Genomic DNA, 17,120 nt, shown 5'->3' on the forward strand with positions numbered 1-17,120 from the left:
AGTGGCAAGGAAATGACATTAGTCAGCGATGGTCCCCACATGGATAGAAGTACCAAACTGTGTGTCAGTGTATGTATTTGTATTGCAGCTATTTGGTTTTCTAGTCACACTTTGCTTTAATGTTAAGAACAGAACTGTTAACCATGTGTAATACACAGTAGAAAAAACGTGTTTGTGTGTGTGACTGTGCATGCACAGTGTTTTGCATCCAGCCACAGAGTTAGGAAATAGTATTTGTTTTGGGATTATTAAGACTCTATTTTTATACACCATTAAGTCAAGAGTGTGAACATGGAGTGTGTGTTTGGTCGAAAGTGCGAGTTTGTATAATCATGCCCACTCATACTGTGATTATATTATGTGGATGCATGTGCATGTGTTCTGAAATGCTACTTTAGCACTGTTGAAACAGAAGTTGTTGTGATATGAAATACTAATACTGCACTGCAGGCTGATATGATACTGTATGCACACAAGTATTTGCATATTTGCTGTGTGTGTGTGTCTGTCTGTCTGCCTGGTATGCAAATGTAGCTGTGTCAGATGAAGTGTGAGACAGCTAGCAGCATGTTCACCTGTGCCACTATAGATTAGTGTGTGTGGGTGTGTGTGTGTGTGTGTGCATGTGTGTGGAGAGCTAGATGGGGGTCAGAGCCGATGAAAGGGCCCACTGCAGGTATCCATGAATATTTTAATATTTTAGCCTCGTCTCACATTGCCTTTTGTCAAGCACCCATCTAACCACCTGCCACTCACAGTGGAGAGAAAGAAGGACGAAGAGCGAGGAAGAAGGAAAGCTAATGTCACCCTGAAAATGAACAGTGAAGGGGGAGAAAGAGAGAGGGTAGGAGAAAAGATGGAAAAAGGAGGGACCTGGGGAGAGAGGGAATGAAAGCTCCTATGTTAATTACTCCTGCCACTCACAAAAAGAGAGGAAGGTGGTATCGCCTTCTCGCCTTTGTTCCTAGGGATAGAAAGAAAAGGCAGAGGGAGGGAAAGAAAGAGCCAAAGTACCTGTGTAACCAGCACTATCACTTACAAGGGGAGGAAAGAGTGAAAGAAAAGAGTAGAGGGAGAGTGAAAGCACCAGTGCTGACAAGGTATAAATGAGGCTGGCGAGGAGTGGGGTGCAGAAATGGAGAAGGCACCTGCTGCAATGACCGTCACTGCTGGTGTTTGTTGGGTCACAGAAGAGAGGGAAAGACAGATAGGCACAGAGGAGTGAGGAAATTACAGGAGAGACAAGGCAGAAAAAAATGAAGGAAAGGACTAATTGATGAGTGAGGGAGTGTAAGATAAGACACAGAGAGGAAGATGCTTTCCAAGACCAGGATGTGTATTTTTATAAAAAGATTTCATCCTAATTAGTCATCTTAAGTCTTCAAACGTGGAGAGAGAGGAAGTGACTTCTGTTTTGCTGTCAAAGTACAGTGACAGTTTACACCCATCAAAGAGGTATACACACACTCTCTCACAGCTTTCCATCACTACTCCTGACGATGTGCCATTCACTGTGTTTATTTCCTGTCTTTTACCTTAACCCTAATCTGCAACTCAGAAATTCGAGCTTTTTATGAACTTGGTGTCAAGAAGATGTCCCTCATTTTAGAGGATTTTTCTTATCTTTCTCTCTCTTTATCAGCACATTTGGTGTAAGGGCAGAGCACTCAGCTTTCTTCATTTCCCCTTTCAAACTGTTACTAACACTCACAGAAGAGCTAAATGTTACATTTTACTGAACTGAAAAAATAGTTTTTAGCAAGATTGCTGAGACTCTAAAGTGCACCATAAGCTCACATGTGTTCAATTATTTGCTATTTGCTTTAACCACAGTACAGTCTGAATCTGGCACAAGGTTTTTAATAACTACACCCAGGGTTTAACTTCCCTTCGAATCTATCTACATTCTGTTGTATCCCATTTTTGTTCTAAAGCGTTCCTAAAGAGTTTCTTTCTCACATAAAAAGCTGTTTCCTTACAGTTTTACACACATCCACAAGTTAAACTTTTCTTTTCTTTTGGTTCCAACATCTGCCAAGTGAGTATGTTTTCAGTACTATATCTTTGTTTTCAGGGTCTCAAAAACATATTAGAGTTCAACAATATTTGGTGGACAGTTAAGTCATGGGTCAAGGAACAAGTGATTAGTGACGAGGATTTTTGAAAATGGATTTCTTTTAATATTAAAGTGAAGTGTAAAGAAACAATACTAAGAGTCTACAGCCATGCTAGTGGCTCTGTGAAGCTGTATATATAGGCACAGTGGTGCATATATCTAAATGCTACTGTCAGCATGCTAACATGCTCAGTAAAAATGTGAGAAGGTCATGTTTACCATGTTTGTGCAAATCTATCTAGTAAATGTTGAGATATTTAATTGGATAAGTGAATGAAAACTTTGACCTGACCAAAGTGGTGGACTGACCAACCGGCCTACATTACCATCTCAAGAGCCATGCCGAAACTGTCATTTAGAATCAATGCACATTTGTATTGCAGTGTGTATGAACTGTTCCTGCAGTTTAATGTGTATGATAAAAGAGGCACACTGTAAACTATAAACATGTTTGCTAAATAGCCACACTTATTTCTGCTGTAAGGTTCTTGGATTGGTGATGTCACGTGAACGACTGCCTCTCATTGGTTCATCTGGGAGTAAAACAACAGGTGATCCACTCATGACCCACACACCTCTCCATTTACAGAAGCTATTATGCTGCAGGAGCGTGGAGAATGCACAAGCATATTTTGGAGATACTTGATCATCAGTTAATGGCTGTCATTTTATAATTATAAAATCTCAAAACCTAATGTTTTTGTATACATAAGTTTCATTGTTAGGGCCATATTAAAAAGTGCAAAGTCTTTTCGATTGGGAGTCACTCAAGTATATCATTTTCAAATCGTGCAAACACGGGCTTTAATGTAACATAAATCAGATTTCTTAAACAAATGAAAATAGGAAATATTGATTATACCTGTTGTGCAGCAGGCCATTTACTGATGGTTTTCACACTTTGCATGAAATCAGTTTTCATGACGATGTCCAGATTATTCACTTGTGCTGTTTTCTTAACAACGCCTGTACTGAAAATTTAACATATAACAACAAACTCTTTGGTCCTTGAGAGAATATTACTGAAGGCACACCAGTTGAAGAAAATAAAATACTTTATAGTGATTTTTTTTAATGGAAAATCTTTAATCAACACCATCTTTCACCATAATGGCCCTGCAGGAAAAAAGCCTTAATAACTTTTATTCTTCTCTCATTTGCTGTTGTTGGTCTTTAATATATAGACACATAGAAATACCTTTATATAGAAGAGAATTGCCTATAGAGCAGTCTTTCTCTTTCAAAACAAATAACTTTGGTACAGCTTCAGGGCAAGTATATTATTCTTCTGGTTGAAGGATCTGTTTATTTGACGGCCATAAACATTATTATGTCATCATATTTTCCAAAGCTGATGCTGCTGTTTTTGTAAAATATTATGTAAACAAAAACTTGCCTTATCAGCTAAAATTATAAAGTGGGTTTGTGTTTGGGTTTAGAGAAGAACATGTAATCCTCTCAGCTGCAATTGGCCCAATACATTCTTTATCCCAATATTTCAGACGTATTTATCAAATCTATCTGGGTATGTAGTAGTATGTAACAATTTCACACGGAACGTGCGGCATGCATGTTAATATTCCTCAGGTTTTGAGTATGACATTGATATCCCGCAATGAAATGCAATTGTCAAGTTTGAAATTGGCAGTAGCATTCCAAAACTGTAGTTGATGCAGTCTGTGCAGCTTGTACCATTTCCTGTCAGCATAAAAACTCGAAATGTCTCATATACGCTTACTGCCATAGTGCACTTTGAACTACAGAGTGTATAATTTATAGTAGTATTAGTAGTATATATAATGGATTTGAGATACAACACTGATGTTATATCACATTATTTCTGGGAGGATAAGCCTTTCACTTTCAATACATTATCTATTCCTCCTACTTGATACACAAAGTTGATTTGTGCTGCTTTAAAATTGGGCTACAAAAAAGTAAAAATGTAGGCATTCAGTGTGTCTTGCTCAAGGACACTTCATCAGGACAGATGTTTTTCTACATGGGGTTTTAAGCCAGACCACTTCAGTTAACAGTTTATCAACCAACTACACTACCTTGTATCTTTTTATTTTTTCCTTCCGTCTCCCCTTTCTTACCACAGCCAAACCACCTCTCTCCTCCCCGGCTCTCCAGCGCCCTCATCAGGCTAATCACCGAAAACGCAGCCAGCAGCAAACATCGTCACCCTCCTTCTCTCACCCTCATCCGGGGCCTTCTTCCATCCTCCTCTCAGACACCACCATGACACCTTGGGGAGGCCTGGCTCTCTCCGAATCGTCCTTTACCTCAATCCCCCCACCTCCACCTCCCCCTGCTCCTCAGCCTACGCCGTCCACCCCTTATTGTGGGACACAGAACGAAGACGAAGAAGTTTCAAGTTCAAGTTTTAACTCTGAGGTTCCATCTTCACCTGTTGCAGTGCCTCAGGACAGTGCAGGTATGTCTGGAACAGGGGCCAATCATGTTCATGTCCAAGCATGTAACAAAGCTAAAAAGATTGTTTGTTTTTTTTTTAAATAATGTCAAAAGTATTTTAACTTTTAATTGTTTTGATTTATGAAGTAAAGTTTATAATGCCTCACAGGAAGAAAAAAAATAAAACGAAACAGGCTTAAAACATTCAAATGAAGTCACATCCTTCCAAGGGATCTCGTTTTTTATTGAGTTCAATCAGTACCAAATCATTTTTTCTACCTTTCTTTGTCATACTATTAGTTTTGAAGGAAGTGTATTCAGGTACACATGAAGAAAATCCATAGCAATCAAAACACACCGTTTTCAGTTTTATTCAAAAGGATATGCAAATAACATATAATCCGTTACATGTCATTTATTGGCTCTGAATGTCACCTTGTCCAACAGGATAACATGAGCTGCACTCTAGCTAACATTAAGGTAACCATTACCTAGCCAACAATCATATCTAGCTAACTGTTAATAGCTAACTAATCTTAGTTAGGTAACATTAGATAATGTTTAAAAAAAAACTCTGGGGTCTGAGACATTTTTTCCCCTATTACTGGGACCTGGACTCTCTTAATATAAAAATGTGTATAAATTCAGTACTGTAAGGCACAAGCAGGTAGTGATATCAAATGCTTTTATAAACGTTATTAGACCAAGAAGTCAAAAGAAAAAGTAAAACGGAATTTTTAATGTTTCAACAATTTAATCCTTTTCCACAACAACTATGTGCAAAAGTTTACCATCGTCACATTTGTAGCCCAAGGCCTCAGGCGCAAAAACAACAAATAAAAAAAGACTATTACACAAACAGAACTATTTACATTTTTATCACAACTAACCGGAAACCTGCATTTTCGCCGACCGCGTCACATAAAACACCAAAACACATATTCCACTGTATGCGTAATGTGCATACTTTTAGGAACATCATTACGTAGCTCAATACCATTGATGTATGAAGAGAGCTCAATACACTTCAGGTAACATTCTTGACACATTACTCTCTGAAGGTCGCTTCCGTGTTGCAGTAGATTTCTAAATGCTCAGGACACAGCATAAATATCTACAATCACGTTTGTAAATCGGCAGTACGCCATTTTGCAACCGTCATCGGAGCAGTACTTTGCGTTCACAACCTAATAACACAGCTTGTGATTGGAGAGGAGAGAGTCAAAATGTTTGCCAGCAGTCTCATTCACCAAAACAGTAAAGAGTTGTTTGTATAGGCGGCATTAGATACACAAAACATCAAATTATCGCTTTTATTATTTTTCGAAAGTGTCCAAAAATAACAGTGTTTCCTTGATGGATTACCAAGCCACAAGGGGTGTATTATAAGAACAAGTGATGGCTCGTTGTAACGGCTGAATGGTGCGCTGCAGGACAGTTTTTAAAGTAAGTCGCTACATACGTCCGTTACAGAGATGTTATTAAAAGTATGAAGTGAGTGCTTTTGCGATAGTAGACGATTGATCCGACCCTAGAGGGGAGCGTAATTAATGCTAAATCGGTGCTCGAATATTAACTGAAAACCCAGCATTACCATGTGCAACACAATAACTTTTAACTTCACTTTACCCGACTAACATTAGTTACAATAACATTTGTACTAGCTAGCTGGATTTGTTTCACAGAAGACAATTTGACAGAACAGGAAAACCACTGGTGTAAATAATGAAATTAATGATGGCTGAATTCCATTTAGCTGCTTCAGTTTCAGGGTCCTGGTATTGTGCATTGAGGCCAGTGGTAGCTATGGACAATCTTGCTCACCCAATCAAAAGTTAAGAAAAACATTTTCTTTTGTTCAGCCAATGGAAAAATAGCATTGAAAATACTAATCCCGTTTCTATCTTCTAATTGGGTGGGCAGCCTACAGCCCACCTCCAAAGTTGCGCTTGCTCTATGGGCCGCATGATGCGGAAGATCCAGGTAATAAAAATGAACCGGGCACTGCCTCCAACACTGTATCCAGTTCCCTTTAAACATCTATGGTGTTCAGGCACAAACACACAGAGCTCTGAAGCAGACCCATCCGCTGCACAGTGTGCAATCAGGCATTGAGGCATAGGCGATTGCTAGGGGCAGTGTCCGTCTATAGGAGGCGCCCCAAATGGGGGAAGTATTTTGAAATCTTACAGAACAAATGCCACACAAACACAACTACACAGCCTATTAAATAGGCCCTATTTTCTGGGTTGTCTGCAGCATCACTGGGCGCATCACTCCCCCCACCCCTTTGCTCACTTAGACTTAACTGAGTGAAGGAGGTAGGATGGGCGTGCGGGTGGAGTTATCTTAACTAGTGAGTGACACTGACCGGTGGCGATGTGAAGCGTGATAGGACAACAACATTGTCAACAACATTAGCATGATAGCCTAATTACACCATGTCAAAAAAGACCAAAGCCATCTGGTACCCAGGGAAGAAAAAGAAGAAGAAGAGGAGGGAAAATGGGAAAAAGACAGAGGTAATGAATTAAAAGTTTTATCTACTGCATAGTAGTTGGAGCAGACTGCTTACTTTGGAGGATAGTAATGTTCGCTAATTTAATAAAAAATTAGAGTCAACGTGAGTTTACTCCCACCATAATTCATTAGGGAAAGTTTGAAAGACTATTCAGGTTTTAGGTGAATAACCTACAACAAGATTTTGAGAAATACACTTTTTCTGCTGCACAAACCATCTACTGTCTGCCTCAAAAAACCAGGCTTAAAATCTAACTGAGATCTACTATGGTGCAATTACATCTCAGCGGACCTTCCATCAACAGTGTAAATCATGTCTTCTCACAACAGCTGTCTGAGGATGATGTCATAGATGACTTTGCTGCAAGAAAGGCAAGGCGAGTAAGACTAGAACAACGCTACACTGTAATCCTGCTGTTACAACTGTTTTTTTTTTTGTAGCCTAGCTTAAGTTAAAACTATACATAACAATACCTGATACATTTAGTCTTGAGCCAATGGTCTGCCATCTGAAAGCCCTCCTGTTTATGAGGCCTGTATATTTCAAGAAACTCACAAACAGCAAGGATCAGTCCCTCGTCCATTGATTTGCACGGCACACTGCCCGTCGTGTTGAGAGCAGTTAAAGCCAATTCAGCTCTGGCAGCCGGCAGGCGTGTGTGTGAGACAAGCACGCCCGCGACAGTTTCACGGGATCACGCCCGCTTGTCGCTCCACCTACGCTTCCCTACCTGCCCGCTCGTCTCTCACTGAAAATTAATGACCAGGCCAGTTTGTGGTCACTGAGCCTGTACTTGGTTAGGATCTGTCTCTGCTTTCTATCTCTGACATTAGAGAGAGATTCTGCCAATTCATAATCTCTTTTTAGGGCCAGATAACATTTTGATCTACTTTGGCTTTTAGTTTCTGTTCCAAATAGGTTTCTTTACATTGTGTTATAATTTGGTTTACTCTGATTGGTTTAGCAGTGTTGTTGTGAGACTGGTCAGAGTGTGTCTGAGAAGGGGCAGTTAGTTAGTCTCTCTTTCTCCCTCTCCCTCTCTCTCTTTCTCCCTCTCTCTCTCTCATTAAGGAAGTAAATCACCAAAAAATAATGTGTATAACAAAAGTATTTAATATATATATATATATATATATATATATATATATATATATGTATTAGTTATATTGAAGTTTGAATAAAGGCTTGAATTAGTTGATTTAGTTGTTTTCTTTAGCCGCGTTTCCACCCAAAGAACCCGGAACTTTTATGCCCAGGAACTACTTTTCAGGGAACTAAAAAGTTCCTTCAGCCCATTGTTGTGTGCATGTCCACCACAGTCTAAAGACCTGCGAAGATTAGGCAAATTACACCCATTAGGTTACACCCATCACACAGCTGCTTAACTCTGTTGTTTTAACTTATTAAACAAATCACCTGTAATTCAGCATGAGGACCTTTGCTTATTTTAACTTATGCACTCTCACCTGTTTCAAATACTGAGCTTACCGGTGTACAATGAAATTGAGACGCACTGCTTCCTCAAAGCGTTGTAATATTAGAATATGGTAAAACAAGCATAAGCATTAAGTGTCTTTTTACATATATAGTAGTATATATTTGTTTTCAGATACAAGAAAAGTCACTATACACACATTTGGTTCCACAACTATTTATCTATCTGCAGAAATATAAATGTGCAAAATACAGCATTTGTGTGCTTTAGCGGGAGGCATGGGACGAGGGCTGCTGTCGCAGGAGTAAACACACTAGTTTCTGCAACCTGCAGTTCAGTGTGCCCGCCCGTTACATTTGAAAAACACACAACAAAACAACGACGCTAACAAGATAATTTTGTCTTAAGGAACACAACACTTTTACACTAAATGATTTTAGTGGTTGGTGTTAGCATGTAGCTAACATTAGCTTTTGGCTAGGGTAGCAACAGCATGACAACAGTATGTGTTATAGCATTTAACAAGCAAGCATATGATTTACCTTCAACTGACTGTTTCCGTGTCTTGAGGGCACACTGGCAGGAGTTTGCGTCTGATCTTGACTCTGACAGCCCTACAGTTTTTGTGCCATCTGGCCAGGTATTCGAACCGGCAACCTTCGGACTACTGGTCTGCTTCTCTAACCTCTGGATTACCTACTGCTTAAGTTTCTCACCTATTATTTCTACCAGCCCACTCTAATATAGCAGGCTAAAACCGGCATACTGCATTTTGGCTAACACTTAACTTACTAAGATTATTATTTACACCTATGCTTTTCTTCCTAAGAAACGTCAAAATGTCTCCAGTGAAAAAGGTCTATTATGTGAAGTAACCAAATACCATATGAATAAAAATATACTTAAAAAAGATATATGTTTTCAGGAGAGTGAGGGAGGTGTTTATCAAGTGCAATCTCCATGACCGCTCAGTCCTGAGAGGAGGTCTAATCAGGCAAGTGAAAACACCTGTGTGGGTTGGCCATGGGTGTAGGCCTTGTAAGTCCTGTATGCAGCTAAAATAGTTTTATCTTTCACTTAAGTGTAAAATTTCATTTTTTAAGATTTTGATGAATATGTGTATATCTTTTTTCATAGTTTTGTGATAATGTCTGTATATGGCATTTGTGGCAATGTCTGTAACAACATTCTGTTGAGTGTGAGTTCATTCTTGGAAAAAGAAGTTTGGCAAAAACAAATCTTAACTCAAGGTTCACTTAATAGCTTTCTGGAGCAGTTTACTGTTATATGATTAATGACAACCATGTTCCTAACAAAAAAATGGTCTTTCACTTCGTCCATCTCTGTCTCTGTAGGTGTAGGGGGTAGAGGGTTGCGGGTGAGGCGGAGGGTGTTACCCCAGCGTCGGGTGCCTCGTCCTCCCCGTCTCCCACCGCTGCGTCCCGTCACCAACCTCAGTTTCTCTCGGAGCTTCACCTTCTCTTTCTTCGAGCTGCCGCTGCACCAGTCGCCTCGCTGCCGTGCCGAACGCATCAGAAACCTCATGCTGCTTTTGAGACAGATACGCTACTGAAGAATCAGTGCTGTGTGGACAGTTGTATTTTCCTATTCATAGGACATAAGAATCTGTTTTGTTGAATCATTTGTTTCTACATTTACTGTGAACAAATGAAACTGTTTGGGTATCTTGTTAGATCTGTGTGTATCATGTTTTGAAATACTGCATTTTGGGTTTGAACTTTTGAACATACTGAACTAACTTTATTTGTAGTATTAGTAAAGGTAAATTTCCCCTCTATATAACCAGAAGTTGCTGACTTATAAGTCAAAAGAGTTTGACATTTTTTCTTGAATTTTCTGTTGATAATGTTTCTGTAGAGGGCATTCTTTACTTTTAATGACCTAAACTGGCTTTTCCTTTTTAATAATCCAGCCTTGTATAATCCCCGAGTCAGACTTTCATTTTTTAACAATTTGCTGTTGTTGAAGACTTTTCACATATCATTCCAATTTCTTATTGTGGTGAGATTAAAAGGACAATAAAACAACTGTGGAAGTAAAGCATGAGTTTTTCTCTCTTTGCATTGTCTTTGGCTTCTTTCTATCTACATGTGTCATTCTCAGTTGGAATGTCTAAAACAATCCTTTTTGCAAAGTGGAATACATTAAAATAGAAGATAGAAAATATTTCTCTTTCTCATTTACTCTTCCTCTCTCTCTCACTTTCTCTCTGTCTCCCTCTTTCACACACACACACACACTCAAACACATTCAGACCATGAGTGTCTTAAAACTGGGCTGGGATAATAGAGACATTCAGATGAACGGGGGAGCTCAGGAAAAGGAGCTGTAAACTCACTGTAATGTGCAAAGGTCAAGGCAGTTCTCTACCTTCCCCGATTCACTTGTGAGAGTTTGTGGGGCTGTGTGTGTGTGTGTTATCCTCATACATGCACGCTGTTGCACATGGGAACTCTTTGTACTCAAAGCTTCATGCTGATACAGATTTGATCAGCCCTTCTCTCACTGCTTTGGTTTGTTTTAGTTATCTATACAGTTGCTACTACTCTCACGTAACTTCATACACAAATTTTACACACATAAAGAAAAGTGCACAAGACACATTAAACACACACCCAGTATTGAAACAACAACAAAGTGAAACTTGACTGTACTGCCAATAATCTTTGACCTTGGTTTCAGATGGACAGTGCTGAGCGAAATGGCCTCTACTAGGGAGTTAGGTAGTTCTTTATAAGGTTTGTGTGTCTGTTTATGTGCGACAGGTACCTTTGCTTTCCTTGCCATCGTGATTGGGTCTGTGACAGCCAATGTGGAGTTGCTTAGCAACAAGAGAGAGTCAGATTGGTGTGCAAGCAGCCAAAGTGAACGTGGCTGTACAACTCACCTTCTGATGTGGCCTCATACAGGTACACACACACACACACACACACACATGCACACATTAAAGAATACATTGACAAACAGTATGCACAGGCTTGCACTCACCGGTGTGCAGCTGATACCTCTGACCTCTGGCCCCACTATGGAGACAAGCAGGGGTAAAGAGAATTTCCCTGCAGACATCCACCAAAGTATCACATTTGTCTTAATCATTTCATCTATTGTTGTGCATACACAACCTGCTGTTAAAGGAAACGTCTCACCCAAAGAGTATTCCTGAGTCTATTTTGCTGTTTGGTATCTTTTTTTAATTTCTCTGGGATGTGTGGGAGGTTTCATCCTTTTCCACAACAACCCAACCTGCTCCACGCAGGTTTCCCTAACCAATTTGTAGGCGTCACCAGTACATTGACATAGACAAGATCCCTCACTGGGTTCCCACACTGCAGCTTTGCTAACTGCTAAAGTGGAGTTTGATGGCAGAACATTTGTGGGATGTAAAACATAAATTTTCACATTTGGTGTAAGTTTCTCAAAATCTTACAGAACAAAGAACCAGCTTTTTGCACAGATATTCAACAATTATATGGGGAGACAGAAGAGATATAAAGAAAAATTTAATTATAGCTGTGTGTCTCCTAAGCTCCTACTGTGCCTGCTGTGTGGAGATGTGTGTCGCTGGCTGGCTGTCATGTCATCATCCTGCAGCTGCCACTGATGACTGGAATACCTGCACAGAGACACACTGGACTGCTGGCTTCAGCTTGGATCAGTTGAAACACTGGTAGCACCACACACACACACTCATTCATGATGGCAAGCTTCATCACTGCTGAAGGGCAAGAATTTAAAGCCATACAAGCTTCTGTAGAGCTGTTATGTGGCTGATCTCTGACCTCTGCGGTGGATAAGAAAAAAAGACCTGTGGACCTGTCTCTTAGATAGTCACTCTTCCACTAGCTTGTGAAATCCAATGGCTTTTTGTCATATGGGTTTAATTCATCAGTCTGCCTGTAAAACTGAAACAAGGTCCTGGGGATTTCTGTCATTATAATAGCTAAATAGATATTGACATAGTAGATATAGTAGCTGATGCTGAACTGTGTGTGGAGAGCAGAAAAACATCTCCAGCGTAGCACATTATTATTGCATTATAATCAGTAGTGCTTTAAATTTGGTGGATCAAAAGACAATAAGAAGCAGATTTAGGCATTGGGGTCCTTAGCAGTGGAAGTTGAAAGGTAGTACATAACATCTTAGGGGGGAACGAGTCTGAACTGGAGTGTTAGCCTGGGAAGTTGTTGGAGTTTTGGCTTCAGTGCTCTCACTGGCTACAAAGTGGAGGGTCACAGGTACAAACTACATGCACACTGCAATCCAGAAGTGGACGGTGATGATGACTTGTGGTTGTTTTATCAGACTGGAGGTCATATCCCCTCTCCTGGGCCAGTGCTGGCAGACCCTAACCATGTCTCTACACCTCACCTCAACTTCTTAGAACCTAAAGAATTTAATTATCTTGGCAAAGTGTTGTCTTGGCAATTAAAGTCCCTTTCTGACTGCTGCAAGGGCTGCTGCTGTGAGTGAGCGATAGCTTTGTTTTTATTCTTGGCACTACATAGGGTAAATTCAAGGTTGGCATCAAAGGATGCACCTTGTCACCTCTACACAGACAGGATTTCAAGGTGTAGGCAAGGGTGGTAATGTCATGGTTGCTTATCAGCTGTTTGCAGGTTCTGTTTTTTTTTTTCGAGCTTAACTACACCATAATGTCCAATAAGCACTGGAATTGTTCACATCTGAAAATTATGCCTCCAGGTTTAAGGGTGTAAGTCTTTGGGGAAAAAAAGCTTTCCCTGAAGATGTTCCAGACATGACTGACAGGGAGGTGACCGCAAGGCACTAGTAGATGTCCTAGTGATGTTATAGCTAAGTTTAAGTTACTAAAGTTACCTGTAGCTATATTATTGTTTTTTAAAAGATATACAAAATGTTTGAAACTGTGTGCATGTGTCCTCTTTCAGGTTTTAAAGGTTGTTCTGCATGGAGTGACCAGTGCTGTACCAGGAGCTCTGTCAGTCTGTGTGGTTTCCATGGTGGTACTCATCGGAGGCAAGATGCTGAATGAGCACTTTAAGAACAAGCTGCCTGTCGTTATACCGTGGGAACTTATAGTGGTGAACGACACACAAACACACACACACACACACACACTCAGTAGACTCATGCCCATAAGATGCACCCAGATGGACAGATGCCACAGTGATGAACTGATGAATGACTCATAATTATATAAAAATCTGTTTTTATCTCCAAAACCACAAATCCCCACATACAATAAATATCTGCACCTGGCCACTGATTAACCATCAGTCTGTCTTCTGGTGGTGTTTTGTTTTTAAATGTAATATTATATTTTAAAAATATTTTTAAGCTCATCAGTTGTTTTAATTACTGTAAGGATTTCAGAGTAATTCACCGTAGATTATTGTAACTAAAACCCCAAATGTAAACATAACTAAAAAGTCACTACAAAAAGTGAAAACATTTTTAGCTTATTTAAAAAAGAAGTTAAACAATTGTCTTTTATTATCTTAAAATCCCATGACTTTTACTTAAAAACAGAAAATGTGTTTTTAATAGTAATCTGATGGCGTAAACAACATGGATGAATAAAATCTTCAACCTATAAAACCATAGCAAGATTTTGATGATGATATATTAAACAAAGATGCCAAATAATAGATACAACCTGAAAAAAGAGGCAAAGAGGAACAGCAGTTGCAAGGCAAAACAGAAACACTGAACTTGGTACATAATGTGATATATGGAATACAAAACCAAACTCAAGCATCAACAAACTGGAGACATCTGATAGGTAATCTTTGAATCTTTTCTATATCCATGATCTGCTCAGTTATGTTAAATTACAGTGTGTTATGGGAAAATGTCTTCAACCCACCTCTGTGAAAAGCTAGCTGTATCAGTGGACGGACAGTATCTGAATATGATAATGTGTGTGTTTGTGTACTTCCATATGCACGTGTATGAGCAGACTGATTGGAAATCAACAATATACAGTATTCTACATCTAAATGTCAGATCAAACAGATCTCATTCTGTGGAGAAAATGTCATGTCCATTGTTTTTCTCCCTACAGATTGTCCTGGGCACCATCCTGTCAGTGCAGATGGACCTGGCTGGACACAGAGTCCAGGTGGTGGGACACATACCCAGTGGGTCAGTAGAACTGTGTCATTGTCTGTTTTGTGTGTCTCCTTGTCACTCAATTTTCTCTTTTTTAATATATTTTCTAAGACTATTGTGTAGATTTTTTACTTTGTTGAAGACTTCAAACAATATATATTTTGAGGCATTTTTCTTTTAGAGTGAAGCTGGTGATTCGATAGGCAAGTGTTTTATTGTAACTGTAGTATACTGCTTTTAAAGAAATAATAATAAATCAGTTCAAAGCTTTTAACAAATCATTGATCATTCAAATTCAAATGAATATATAATGCAAAGAAAATGTTATTTTATTTTATTACTACCTGCACATACTGTCTTTAGTATGACTCTTTTCTCATCTTTCTGACACTCTAACCTCCATCTAACCTTCCATTCTGCATACTTCTGTTCTCATCATAGAAAATAAGCCAGTTAGTTTTATTGTGTTATCCTTGATAGCTTTAAGAGAATGCAGTGTGTGATGAGTAATTCATGGGGTGACTCAGCTTAAATTGGTGGTCATCATTCTTTATATTACTGTATATTTAATTTATTTTCTTTGAATAATCAATTAGTCATTCAGTTGATCAACCAGCCATCTCTTTCCTTCCTCCCTCTCCTCTTCTCTAGCCTGTCTTCCCCAGTCCTCCTCTCTCTCTCTCAGGCCAGAGAGCTGTTCATTCCAGCTCTGTCCGCAGCTCTGGTTGGCTTCAGTTTCCTCTCAGCCATGGGCTCAGTGTTTGCCCATAAACACAGCTATCCATTTTCTGCACTGATTTTGACTGGTGTAAATCCACACGTGACTTTTTCTCACTGTGAAAACCTCTGCAGGGAAAGCTCTGTCAGTCAGAGTTTGCTCTGTCAGTTTGTCCAAGTGAAGGACAAACAATAAAAACATTGTCTGGTTAGATGAACACAGTCTAATCAGACATACATTGTGCAGTTCTTGTGAGATATCCATTAACTGAAAAGAATAACGCTTACTTCTACAAATTGATTTTAGTGAAAAGAATGTTGGTCCTTGGTTTCTAAAGATCTTAAAAATTATCCTCTGCATGTTAGAAATACTGAATGATGAACCTGAAGTACCAACTGTTGTATTTTGTTAAAGTATTTTGTTTTCTTAAAGATAACTGAGTAAATGCTGGATATTTGTAACAAATCTCTGATTTAATTCCTGGTCCATTGGCTTAATGCTGCAACCCTGTCTCCTAGAAATTATGATTGTATATTGCTAAATTGTTTTCATAATTACGTTGTGGTGACAAACATAATCGCTGCCTGGATTATGTTCAGAGACGTCTCTTTGAGTGACATTATTTTTCCTCAAAATGTATTTCCTGTTGCAAATTAGTTGTATATAAATGTAATTTCTAGGAGACAGGGCTGCTTAATGAGCAACTCAACAGTACCATCATCTTAAATCTGTAAACTTCTCACTATACCTTGCACCATGGCACTTTAACCCTTTCAAACCTTGGAATAAACAACTATCTTTACCCCAAGATATTATTTTAGATCCTGGACAGATAAAACATGATAGCCAACAGGCCAACCAGTTGCCCTAAATACACTCACCAGCAGTATCCCTGAGATCTGCTGCAGCCTCAGTGTGTACTTTTCCAAATGCTGTTTTCTGTTTCCGCTTCAGGAACTGCTGGCTCTGGGTTTGTGTAACACCATAGGAGGAATGTTCCAGCGCTTTGCCACCAGCTGCTCCTTTTCTCGTAGTATGGTCCAGGATAGTACTGGTGTCAAATCACAGGTACTGTATACAATTATACATAAAAACCCAAACCGACCTTTTGGACTGTGTTAAAGACTGTATAGGGAAGCAATGTCAACTAATATCTAATCTTTTTATGGAGTCAATTATATAACTTTTAAATGGTCTTTTCTTTGTTATTGTCTGTTTTCCTTTACTTATTGTCCTACTGTTGTTTTAATCTCATGTCTTAGATGGCAAGTTTGGTATCAGCTCTGATAGCCAACTATCTTGTTAAAGATCGGTCACCTCTTTGAGCAGCTGCCAAAGGTAAAGTACATATGATATTACAAATATTATTTATGTTCATCATATAAGTTGTTATGCAAGGCTTCAAATCATCAGAATCTCACCTGTGACAATTTTCTTATATTTTCCAGAAGTCTCCCAAAGACATGAACATGATGTCATCTTTAAAGTTTTTTATGTTGTTGATTTGGGGTGCACGGTGGCAGAGCGGCTAAAAGCTCCTGCCTCCCAATAAGGAGATCGTGGGTTCGTGGGATCGATTCCCGGACCAGACCAACATCACACAATCTCTCTGGGTGGAGTCTGCATGTCCTCCCCGTGTTACCGTGGGTTCTCTCCGGGTTCTCCGGCTTCCTCCCACCGTCCAAAGACATGCATGTGTAGGTTAATTGATAACTCTAAATTGCCCGTATTGAATGAATGTGAGAGTGAATGGTTGTCTGTCCTTGTCTGTGTCTGTGTTAGCCCTGCGACGAGTTGGCCA

General features: G+C 39.4%; 2 protein-coding genes across 2 annotated transcripts; both read left to right on the forward strand.

Moving 5' to 3' along the window:
• Nucleotides 1–435: 435 nt before the first annotated feature.
• Nucleotides 436–10,551, forward strand: LOC122882393 (formin-like protein 3). The gene is made up of 4 exons (XM_044209710.1): nt 436–1,455; nt 2,601–2,667; nt 4,221–4,556; nt 9,846–10,551. The coding sequence occupies exons 2-4, from the start codon at nt 2,616–2,618 to the stop codon at nt 10,061–10,063; spliced, it is 606 nt and encodes a 201-aa protein (XP_044065645.1). The 5' UTR covers nt 436–1,455; nt 2,601–2,615; the 3' UTR covers nt 10,064–10,551.
• A 2,716-nt stretch (nt 10,552–13,267) lies between these two features.
• On the forward strand, nt 13,268–16,886 carry LOC122882793 (prestin). Its single transcript, XM_044210571.1, has 7 exons — nt 13,268–13,282; nt 13,419–13,555; nt 14,157–14,272; nt 14,555–14,634; nt 16,274–16,387; nt 16,582–16,657; nt 16,768–16,886. Exons 1-6 carry the CDS (start codon nt 13,268–13,270, stop codon nt 16,642–16,644), a joined length of 525 nt encoding a protein of 174 aa, XP_044066506.1. The 3' UTR covers nt 16,645–16,657; nt 16,768–16,886.
• Nucleotides 16,887–17,120: the final 234 nt, after the last annotated feature.

The sequence above is a fragment of the Siniperca chuatsi genome, linkage group LG10 (genome assembly GCF_020085105.1).
Source record: "Siniperca chuatsi isolate FFG_IHB_CAS linkage group LG10, ASM2008510v1, whole genome shotgun sequence".
Taxonomy (NCBI): domain Eukaryota; kingdom Metazoa; phylum Chordata; class Actinopteri; order Centrarchiformes; family Sinipercidae; genus Siniperca; species Siniperca chuatsi.

What these genes read in the sequence shown, in the direction of transcription:
- LOC122882793 (XM_044210571.1), top strand. An exon ending in AAGCTGCCTGTCGTTATACC is followed by an intron (nt 13,556 to 14,156) that starts GTGGGAACTTAT and finishes ACCTGAAAAAAG; the next exon opens with AGGCAAAGAGGAACAGCAGT. An exon ending in GTGGGACACATACCCAGTGG is followed by an intron (nt 14,635 to 16,273) that starts GTCAGTAGAACT and finishes TTTCCGCTTCAG; the next exon opens with GAACTGCTGGCTCTGGGTTT.
- LOC122882393 (XM_044209710.1), top strand. Translation starts at nt 2,616, where the DNA reads ATGTCACGTGAACGACTGCCTCTCATTGGTTCATCTGGGAGTAAAACA. An exon ending in ATCTGGGAGTAAAACAACAG is followed by an intron (nt 2,668 to 4,220) that starts GTGATCCACTCA and finishes TTCTTACCACAG; the next exon opens with CCAAACCACCTCTCTCCTCC. An exon ending in AGTGCCTCAGGACAGTGCAG is followed by an intron (nt 4,557 to 9,845) that starts GTATGTCTGGAA and finishes CTGTCTCTGTAG; the next exon opens with GTGTAGGGGGTAGAGGGTTG.